This window comes from Dendropsophus ebraccatus, chromosome 1 (assembly GCF_027789765.1).
Source record: "Dendropsophus ebraccatus isolate aDenEbr1 chromosome 1, aDenEbr1.pat, whole genome shotgun sequence".
NCBI lineage: Eukaryota > Metazoa > Chordata > Amphibia > Anura > Hylidae > Dendropsophus > Dendropsophus ebraccatus.
In genome coordinates, this window is record NC_091454.1 from 76,550,713 (window position 1) to 76,562,770 (window position 12,058).

General features: G+C 42.5%; 1 protein-coding gene across 2 annotated transcripts in view; it reads left to right on the plus strand.

Moving 5' to 3' along the window:
- Positions 1-1,020: 1,020 nt before the first annotated feature.
- The window catches only part of CHST11 (carbohydrate sulfotransferase 11), a 138,941-nt gene continuing 127,903 nt past the window's right edge, over positions 1,021-12,058 (plus strand). The window contains exon 1 of one of the 2 annotated variants that reach the window (XM_069955632.1): positions 1,021-1,460. In XM_069955632.1, coding sequence (XP_069811733.1) covers positions 1,343-1,460 — 118 coding nt within the window. In that variant the 5' untranslated portion in view covers positions 1,021-1,342. The remainder of the gene's footprint in view (positions 1,461-12,058) is intronic. The other variant, XM_069955633.1, reaches the window with a different exon arrangement.

Consider the following 12,058-nt stretch of genomic DNA (forward strand, 5'->3'; position numbering starts at 1 on the left):
CTTAAAAGTTTCGATACCAGGAAATCTTGGTATCGAACCGTTTTTTTGCCCGAAATATCGATAGTAGTATCGATATTTCGGTGCATCGTGCATCCCTAATATGGACAGACATGTGGCAATACACACAGATACAGCAAATGCAAGTAACATGGCATAACATGTGTAAACCATACAGGTTACGTATATACTACACTATGCAGCACAGGGATGACCATCCACTAACATGGAGACATGTAGAGATGCAGATGGTGAGCTGCAGCATGTGTGTGGAAAGCATGTGCTAAAGCTGCTAACAGCAAATACACTGAGGGCATGTAATGCTAACAATATAGAGGGATATACAAACTGCCATGCTGGATAACTTATCTTACTTACAAGCGATGCTAATTCAGGCTTGGAAAATAGAGGATGGCAGTAGATAAGCTACATGTGAAGTTCTCTTCCCAGTACCTCATGGGAGGAAAAAAGGAAGTAGCTGGATACAGTGAGATGTGACATCATCAAAGGGGTCACATTGTACAAGTAAGGTAACCCAGATGGATCAGACAGAATATATGAAAACTACCTGCAGTATATGCAAATGGACGCTAGAGGGGGCTCTAACACAACATATACAAGTTATAAATCACTGTGAACATTTACAAATCAGATTAACATAACAGAATGTAGATTTTACGTTGACATATTGCTGAAGGCATGACAAGCCCACTTAGAGTGTATAGCATGGTGAGTGGCCGGCAGGACATGGGGCAGGCGTCCTGGGACTGGCAGGCAGGGACTGTGATCTGGGACTGTCCCACACCATCCCTGACAGTGGATAGACAGGCTACAATGAGCACCAAGTATGTATCCATCGCAGGGACAGAATCTGGCTGCTGACGTGTAATTCCCTCTGTGTGACACCAGGTGGCAGTGCTGACGATAGATTTGGTTAGCAGCAAACAAAAGAAGGAGGAGCCAGATGTGGTGTCAGGCTTGCCTCATCCATTGGTCGCTGTCAGAGCAGCCCCGGCCGGTGTACAGACAGCCTGGCAGCTGCCCTCATCCCTCTCTCCTCCATCCCGCTCTATCCGTGCAGACAGGCAGCACATACAAGGATCCCATCACAGGAGGCTGCTGCGTTATATAGACAGACAGGAGACTATAGCCGGGACCGGTGTAGTGATGCAGGAGCATCTCCCTGGATGAGCAGCTGCTGATGCCAATGTGTGAGCGGGGCAGCCTGTAGCAGCCTGTAGCAGCCAGTGCCCGCATTGCTTCTTCTGTGCAGACCTGTGCCCCAGGTCCCTCCACCAGTGCGACATCCACACCCTAGAGCAGGAGGCGCAGGCAGGACATCGCCATGAAGCAGGCGCTGATGGAGGTGATGAGGATGAACCGCATCTGCAGGATGGTGCTGGTCACCTGCTTAGGATCCTTCGTCTTGGTCATCTTCTATTTCCAAAGTATGTTACACCCAGGTAAGAGAGACGCCACCCTGTCCCGTCATCTCCTGCCAGGCTGGGCACCGGGGCTGGCATATACAGTGCTGGGCACCGGGGCTGGCATATACAGTGCTGGGCACAGGGGCTGGCATATACAGTGCTGGGCACCGGGGCTGGCATATACAGTGCTGGGCACCGGGGCTGGCATATACAGTGCTGGGCACTGGGGCTGGCATATACAGTGCTGGGCACCGGGGCTGGCATATACAGTGCTGGGCATCGGGGCTGGCATATACAGTGCTGGGCACCGGGGCTGGCGTATACAGTGCTGGGCACCGGGGCTGGCGTATACAGTGCTGGGCACCGGGGCTGGCATATACAGTGCTGGGCACCGGGGCTGGCGTATACAGTGCTGGGCACCGGGGATGGCGTATACTGTGCTGGGCACCGGGGCTGGTGTATACTGTGCTGGGCACCGGGGCTGGCATATACAGTGCTGGGCACCGGGGCTGGCGTATACTGTGCTGGGCCCCGGCGCTGGCGTACACCGTGCTGGGCACCGGGGCTGGCATATACCGTGTTGGGCACCGGGGCTGGTGTATACAGTGCTGGGCACCGGGGATGGCGTATACAGTGCTGGGCACCGGGGCTGGCGTATACAGTGCTGGGCACCGGGGCTGGCGTATACAGTGCTGGGCATCTGGGCTGGCATATACAGTGCTGGGCACCGGGGTTAGCATATACAGTGCTGGGCACCGTGGCTGGCATATACAGTACTGGGCACCGGGGCTGGCATATACAGTACTGGGCACTGGGGGTACAAGTACTAAGTTGCACCATGAGATGGACTTATGGGATGTCTATGGCTACTTTGATGTTGGATGATTTCTTCAGTCACTTAATATTTTATAGGTGATCTGCTCTTATTTCACTACTACTATTATTATTATTATTATTATTAATAATAATATCCCTGTCCATCACCTTCCATCACTTATGACATTCCATATATGAATAATTCCCTCTGAAGCTGAAATACAAACATGTTTCCATTGTCACAATATTCTTCTTCAGTATTCTATATACTTGTGTCATATACACATATGTTGTTGAGACATTTGGCACCTTATTGTATTGGTGACCCTTTGGTCAATCACTTTTTGCAAGATTTTTTGGCATTATGTAAATAATCATATCCTGTGTAGGCTATAGAAGTGAAAAGTTTTACAACTTTCTAATTCTACCCAGTTTGAAGATGGCAGTTTGCTGTCAGTGAACGAAAACCACTATATATTTAAAAGGCAGCAATCGTTAACATACAGTGGCTAGTCTATCTGTTGTATCCAGCCCCAGCAATGCTGTGTGAGATAAATACATACGCGTTTGCTGCAATGTATCGCTCTGGTGTCCAGGCTGTTTGCATTGCTTGGACTGGGCACCATTGTATGCATTTAAAAGTTGAGAATAACAGGCTTGCAGCACAAACAGGTGTTCTAAATAACGGTCAGGGATTGAGATATAAAGTATGCTGGAAAGTTGCAGAACTTTTCCTATGTACAGAGTTTTGCCATATAGACATAAAACATTCTACAATGCTGTCAAGTACATAAAAGTTTACAACAAAAAAATAGTTGTCATAGCATCATGTGTTACAATTTTTTTTACTATGGCGTGATATATTTTTATGCCTATGCTCCAGCTTAAACATTCCTGTACTTATACAGTAGATGTCATTGTCATATATAGTGGTATGGAAACTGGAAAGGGTTAAACTATTCTACATTGACTCTTTAAATAATGATGGAGGTAAATATTGTCCCAATGTTGGAAAAGAATGGTATACAATGGTACAAGCTGATGTGTTTTACATGGGATATGATGCTACAAGCTGATGTGTTCTACATGGCATATGTGAGTGTTGTACAAGCTGATGTGTTCTACATGGGATATGTGAGTGTTGTAGAAGCTGATGTGTTCTACATGGGATATGTGAGTGTTGTAGAAGCTGATGTGTTCTACATGGGATATGTGAGTGTTGTAGAAGCTGATGTGTTCTACATGGCATATGTGAGTGTTGTACAAGCTGATGTGTTCTACATGGGATATGTGAGTGTTGTAGAAGCTGATGTGTTCTACATGGGATATGTGAGTGTTGTAGAAGCTGATGTGTTCTACATGGGATATGTGAGTGTTGTAGAAGCTGATGTGTTCTACATGGCATATGTGAGTGTTGTAGAAGCTGATGTGTTCTACATGGCATATGTGAGTGTTGTACAAGCTGATGTGTTCTACATGGGATATGATGGTACAAGCTGATGTGTTCTACATGGCATATGTGAGTGTTGTAGAAGCTGATGTGTTCTACATGGGATATGATGGTACAAGTTGATGTGTTCTACATGGGATATGTGAGTGTTGTACAAGCTGATGTGTTCTACATGGGATATGATGGTACAAGCTGATGTGTTCTACATGGGATATGTGAGTGTTGTAGAAGCTGATGTGTTCTACATGGGATAAGTGAGTGTTGTAGAAGCTGATGTGTTCTACATGGGATATGTGAGTGTTGTACAAGCTGATGTGTTCTACATGGGATATGATGGTACAAGCTGATGTGTTCTACATGGCATATGTGAGTGTTGTAGAAGCTGATGTGTTCTACATGGGATATGATGGTACAAGTTGATGTGTTCTACATGGGATATGTGAGTGTTGTACAAGCTGATGTGTTCTACATGGGATATGATGGTACAAGCTGATGTGTTCTACATGGGATATGTGAGTGTTGTACAAGCTGATGTGTTCTACATGGGATATGATGGTACAAGTTGATGTGTTCTACATGGGATATGTGAGTGTTGTACAAGCTGATGTGTTCTACATGGGATATGATGGTACAAGCTGATGTGTTCTACATGGGATATGTGAGTGTTGTAGAAGCTGATGTGTTCTACATGGGATAAGTGAGTGTTGTAGAAGCTGATGTGTTCTACATGGGATATGTGAGTGTTGTACTAGCTGATGTGTTCTACATGGGATATGTGAGTGTTGTACAAGCTGATGTGTTCTACATGGCATATGTGAGTGTTGTAGAAGCTGATGTGTTCTACATGGCATATGTGAGTGTTGTACAAGCTGATGTGTTCTACATGGGATATGATGGTACAAGCTGATGTGTTCTACATGGCATATGTGAGTGTTGTACAAGCTGATGTGTTCTACATGGCATATGTGAGTGTTGTAGAAGCTGATGTGTTCTACATGGCATATGTGAGTGTTGTAGAAGCTGATGTGTTCTACATGGGATATGATGGTACAAGCTGATGTGTTCTACATGGCATATGTGAGTGTTGTACAAGCTGATGTGTTCTACATGGCATATGTGAGTGTTGTACAAGCTGATGTGTTCTACATGGGATATGATGGTACAAGCTGATGTGTTCTACATGGCATATGTGAGTGTTGTAGAAGCTGATGTGTTCTACATGAGATATGATGGTACAAGCTGATGTGTTCTACATGGGATAAGTGAGTGTTGTAGAAGCTGATGTGTTCTACATGGGATATGTGAGTGTTGTAGAAGCTGATGTGTTCTACATGGCATATGTGAGTGTTGTACAAGCTGATGTGTTCTACATGGGATATGATGGTACAAGCTGATGTGTTCTACATGGCATATGTGAGTGTTGTAGAAGCTGATGTGTTCTACATGGGATATGATGGTACAAGCTGATGTGTTCTACATGGGATATGTGAGTGTTGTAGAAGCTGATGTGTTCTACATGGCATATGTGAGTGTTGTACAAGCTGATGTGTTCTACATGGGATATGTGAGTGTTGTACAAGCTGATGTGTTCTACATGGCATATGTGAGTGTTGTAGAAGCTGATGTGTTCTACATGGCATATGTGAGTGTTGTAGAAGCTGATGTGTTCTACATGGGATATGATGGTACAAGCTGATGTGTTCTACATGGGATATGTGAGTGTTGTAGAAGCTGATGTGTTCTACATGGTATATGATGGTACAGGCTGATGTGTTCTACATGGGATATGTGAGTGTTGTACAAGCTGATGTGTTCTACATGGTATATGATGGTACAGGCTGATGTGTTCTACATGGGATATGATGGTACAAGCTGATGTGTTCTACATGGGATATGATGGTACGGGCTGATGTGTTCTACATGGGATATGATGGTACAGGCTGATGTGTTCTACATGGGATATGATGGTACAGGCTGATGTGTTCTACATGGTATATATGAGTGTTGTAGAAGCTGCTGTGTTCTACATGGGATATGATGGTACAAGCTGATGTGTTCTACATGGCATATATGAGTGTTGTAGAAGCTGATGTGTTCTACATGGGATATAATGGTACAAGCTGATGTGTTCTACATGGGATATGTGAGTGTTGTAGAAGCTGATGTGTTCTACATGGCATATGTGAGTGTTGTACAAGCTGATGTGTTCTACATGGGATATGATGGTACAAGCTGATGTGTTCTACATGGCATATGTGAGTGTTGTAGAAGCTGATGTGTTCTACATGGGATATGATGGTACAAGCTGATGTGTTCTACATGGGATATGTGAGTGTTGTAGAAGCTGATGTGTTCTACATGGTATATGATGGTACAAGCTGATGTGTTCTACATGGGATATGTGAGTGTTGTACATGCTGATGTGTTCTACATGGTATATGATGGTACAGGCTGATGTGTTCTACATGGGATATGATGGTACAAGCTGATGTGTTCTACATGGTATATGATGGTACAGGCTGATGTGTTCTACATGGGATATGATGGTACAAGCTGATGTGTTCTACATGTGATATGATGGTACAGGCTGATGTGTTCTACACGGGATATGATGGTACGAGCTGATGTGTTCTACATGGTATATGATGGTACGGGCTGATGTGTTCTACATGGCATATGATGGTACAGGCTGATGTGTTCTACATGGGATATGATGGTACAGGCTGATGTGTTCTACATGGGATATGATGGTACAAGCTGCTGTGTTCTACATGGGATATGATGGTACAGGCTGATGTGTTCTACATGGGATATGATGGTACAAGTTGATGTGTTCTACATGGGATATGATGGTACAAGCTGTTGTGTTCTACATGGGATATGATGGTACAAGCTGTTGTGTTCTACATGGGATATGATGGTACAAGTTGATGTGTTCTACATGGGATATGATGGTACAAGCTGTTGTGTTCTACATCGGATATGATGGTACAAGCTGATGTGTTCTACATGGGATATGTGAGTGTTGTACAAGCTGATGTGTTCTACATGGCATATGTGAGTGTTGTAGAAGCTGATGTGTTCTACATGGGATATGTGAGTGTTGTAGAAGCTGATGTGTTCTACATGGCATATGTGAGTGTTGTAGAAGCTGATGTGTTTTACATGGGATATGTGAGTGTTGTAGAAGCTGATGTGTTCTACATGGCATATGTGAGTGTTGTAGAAGCTGATGTGTTCTACATGGCATATGTGAGTGTTGTAGAAGCTGATGTGTTCTACATGGGATATGTGAGTGTTGTAGAAGCTGATGTGTTCTACATGGGATATGTGAGTGTTGTAGAAGCTGATGTGTTCTACATGGGATATGATGGTACAAGCTGATGTGTTCTACATGGGATATGTGAGTGTTGTAGAAGCTGATGTGTTCTACATGGTATATGTAAGTGTTGTAGAAGCTGGTGTGTTCTACATGGGATATGTGAGTGTTGTAGAAGCTGATGTGTTCTACATGGGATATGTGAGTGTTGTAGAAGCTGATGTGTTCTACATGGGATATGATGGTACAAGCTGATGTGTTCTACATGGGATATGATGGTAGAAGCTGATGTGTTCTACATGGGATATGTGAGTGTTGTACAAGCTGATGTGTTCTACATGGGATATGATGGTACAAGCTGATGTGTTCTACATGGGATATGTGAGTGTTGTACAAGCTGATGTGTTCTACATGGGATATGTGAGTGTTGTACAAGCTGATGTGTTCTACATGGGATATGTGAGTGTTGTACAAGCTGATGTGTTCTACATGGGATATGTGAGTGTTGTAGAAGCTGATGTGTTCTACATGGGATATGTGAGTGTTGTAGAAGCTGATGTGTTCTACATGGGATATGATGGTACAAGCTGATGTGTTCTACATGGGATATGATGGTACAAGCTGATGTGTTCTACATGGGATATGATGGTACGGGCTGATGTGTTCTACATGGGATATGATGATACAGGCTGATGTGTTCTACATGGGTTATAATGGTACACGCTGATGTGTTCTACATGGGATATGTGAGTGTTGTACAAGCTGATGTGTTCTACATGGTATATGATGGTACAAACTGATGTGTTCTACATGGGATATGATGGTACAAACTGATGTGTTCTACATGGGATATAATGGTACAAGCTGATGTGTTCTACATGGGATATGATGATACAGGCTGATGTGTTCTACATGGGTTATAATGGTACACGCTGATGTGTTCTACATGGGATATGTGAGTGTTGTACAAGCTGATGTGTTCTACATGGGATATGTGAATGTTGTAGAAGCTGATGTGTTCTACATGGGATATGATGGTACAAGCTGATGTGTTCTACATGGCATATGTGAGTGTTAAGTGGTACATGTATAAAGTGACACATTGATATATTTGACTTGTGGCTTTCTGAATCAGTGGATTGTAGTGTGATCTTTGAAGCCTATTATATGCTTCACCTTTTGTTAATTAAGCATTCTGATAAGCGTGTCACCATGGGAAGGAAATTGTGCCCATAGTGCATTAGATTGCCTTATTCTAATTGAGAAGTCTGTGTGCCGCTCATTTCATTGTAATTATTTGGTAATGTCTGGACACATGTAAGGCAGTTTTGTGTTCCTCCTAGGTGCAACCCCTCTAAATGGCCAACCGATGTGCCGTCCTAAGTTTTATGGCTGTTGTTACTTAAATAGTTTGCATAGTATATTGCATCCAAAAAACGCTCTTAAATCATTGCTTCATGATGGTTTTTGTATTGTTTATGTGTACAACTTGTCTGCTTAGGTAATAAAGGTTTATATGAAATGTATGGGACATCAAGCCTTTTTAGTATTAGGGAGCTGTCCGATAGATGTGATTCTAGTTAGTGTCTTCCAAATGATAGTCTATCACTGTTCGAATTTTTTTCATTTAGCATCCACAAATGTTGATTAACTATTTTTTTCCCATTTACTTGTGTAATAATGTACACCCTATTATAAAGCATAGGAATATGAGACATCACTAAGTAGTTCTGGGACTATAGTTGAGCAGAAGGCCACATGCTGAGTGAATTTAAATAGGACATTGATCTCAGAGGCGACTGAATATGCTTAGCTTACAATAGGTGAGTTATTATTTCTTATGATATAGAGTATTGAAGAGTAAGGCCAACCAGGTTTATAGATATGAATTGCCTGCTGCGTTATGTTGTCTTTTAGCATAGAGCACATATCTTACAGTGCAGAGGCTGAAGAACTTGCTTTTAATGAGAGAATGACCCTGTGTAAGTCTGCGGATTGTAATGGGGAAGTTTTTGGTAGAAAGAGATAAGTATTGTCTGTGTAGTGTTATTCCTGTTTAGTCTACCAGGTTCTGCTATCAGACTGTGAGGTTTATACAAATATTATTTATCAATATTACTATGGAAAATTTCTGTAGACGTGTTATACTGATGTGAAGCTTTTGTTGTTAGACATGATTATTTCGTTTTTAGAATCACTTTGCGAGAAGGCACTGATATAAATACAAATCTGTCATTACAGATAGAATATATATAGCACCAATAAAGGTAGATATGCACTCTTAATAGTTTTTCGTGGGCTACAGAATAATTGAAATGTAAGTGTGTATAATGCAATGAGACCACACTTCTGGTTGGTGCTGAGTGATGTGCACTGCACTCCATTACTGCTCCTTGAAGACAGGGTATATAGCAGATTGGACAGGAAAATGCCCAGAGCCAGGTAATGGAGCGCTTAGTGGTGGAGCCATTTGTTACAATCAGGATTAGTCTCAGCAGCCTGTAAGGAACATGCTAACCTTGGGGTGAGTTCAGGCATACTGCCGTGACACATGAGCACACTTGAAAGAGATACATTGGCAGCTAGCAACTTCCATATATTTCCATGGGGAGCAGCTGAGCAATAATGTTATTTGGCCAAAAGTCATACATTTTCCAAGTATGTTATATTGCCCCCTTTCAAGACTGGCAGCATTCTCAACATATTGGCTCAAAAACAGTCCTATATATTTTTTTTAATAGAGTTTGGTGTAATAAATGTACATGGCGCTATGATAGCAGAACACATTAAGGCTATGTTCACACTACGTATATTTGAGGCTGTATAGCAACCAAAACCAGGAGTAGATTGAAAACACAGAAAGGCTCTGTTCACATAATGTTGTAATTGAGTGGATGGCCGTCATTTAATGGCAAATATGTGCTGTTATTTTGCTGTTGTATTGAAATAATGGAAGTTATTTACCGTTATATGGCGGCCATCCACTCAATTACAACATAATGTGAACAGAGCCTTTCTGTGTTTTCAATCCACTCCTGGTTTTGGTTGCTATGAGGACCAAATACAGCCTCAAATATACATAGTCTGAACCCAGCCTAAGACTTGACGTGGAGATTATGCAGCAGTTCGACCCAATCTACTTTGGGGAAGAGCTAGTTGAAAATATAGTCCAAATAATAACAAATATATGTAAAAGACCTGTAAAGGCTATTTTCACACTGCGTCTCACTACACTCATTTTAAAGTACATGCTGGGGGCCTCCCCAACATCTACGACTGATGTTTACCTATGACAGATCCTACGTTGTAAAATTTGTGATACCAATTCCCATCTTAGGCTATGTTCACACTATGTATATTTCCGGCCGTAGTGCGAACCGCAAATATACGCCCGTAGTTTTGAGGTTGATGCGTACGCTTGGAATTATACGATTTCCGGCCGCACAATGCACACTACGTATGAGCCTATGGCCGTTAAAAATGAACAAGACCATTGTTTGCGTCCGGAACTGTTCCAACTCACGGCCATGGATTCCAATGCGGTCCCGTACAAAGTACTTATTTCAGCCAAACTGAACTTGATTTTAGATTAAAAAGGTTCTGTGTGTTTTATTGGGCTGGGCGAAGATTTCCAAGTAAATGACCTGTTTCAGATCACTTCGAAACAAGCTAGGAAGCATAACTGTACTACGGGCGTATGTCCGCGGTTCGCCCACATGTTCGCAATCCGGCCGCATGTCTATTTTTCCCACGGCCGTAGTTTCAGCCGCACGTGTCCAGCCACGTACGAACTACGGCCGGACATATACGTAGTGTGAGCATAGCCTTAAAGGGGTTATCCATGGCTGCTTTGTTCCAAAAACAGCACCACACATGTCCTTAGTTTCGGTGTAGTATTGCAGTTCCTTTACATTGCAGTGAATTGCGCAGAGTTGCAATACAACACATAGGGGGAGATTTATCAAAGGGTGTAAATTTTAGACTGGTGTAAACCCCCCACAGCAACCAATCACAGCTCCTCTTCCCTTTCACCAGAGCTGGAAGCTGAGTTGTGATTGGTTGCTGTGGGCAGTTTACACCAGTCTAAAATTTACACCCTTTGAAAAATCTCTCCCATAACCTTCTGGATAACACCTTTAAAATGGGTACTGTATAGTGCCCTATTCCATACTATGCAGCAAACAATAATGTAAACCTATAGTAGTAAAAATAAGATACTTGTGGCACTTGGGGGGGGGGGGGGGGGCTATGAGTATTTTTACCATAACAGGAATTTTCCTGGCATATACAGTGAACATGCATGATGTGTGAATTTGGACTAAGCAGCCGATTGCATTCACTACTATGGAATTCCGTCCGGAGTGTATACACACTGTGTATACACACTGTCTGACATGTCTATATTGTGCGGACGCTAATTATTGAATAGACAATGTGCAGACAACGTAAAGTACTGTACAGCTCCGTACTTTACGTTGTCTGCTATGGCTAATTGGAGCGTTGGCACACCCTAATGTGCCCGCATTCCAATTAAATAGAAGTGACATTAACCTGGCTGGTACTGCAGTACCAACCGGGTTGAACATCTCAGACAGAACGGCCACTGTTTTACAGCATGTGAACATGGCCTAAGCCTGGGTTTACATTGGCGTTGTGTCATCTGTTTTGAAGAAATCTGTTCATGTAAATAAACAGATCCTAACAAAACAGATTGAATCGGAACACCTTTCTGTTTCCATCCATCACCATGCACTACAAAGGAATGTTTTGTACGTGCATTCTCTTTTGTATTGTGCACGCTACGTTTTTTTAAAATCATTCAAAAATAAAAGGCACACAGAATGGACATGAACTGAGAAAAAATCTGACCTATTGAAATAATAATAATAATAATAACAAACAGGCAGAGAGCTCAAATGTAAGGGCCCTATTACATGGGACGATTATTGTGCGAAAAATCTTTATATCGTTCGAATTAAACAATAATCGTTCTGTGTAATTTCAGGCAACGATGGAAAAATCGTTCATATGTCGTTGATTATTGATTTA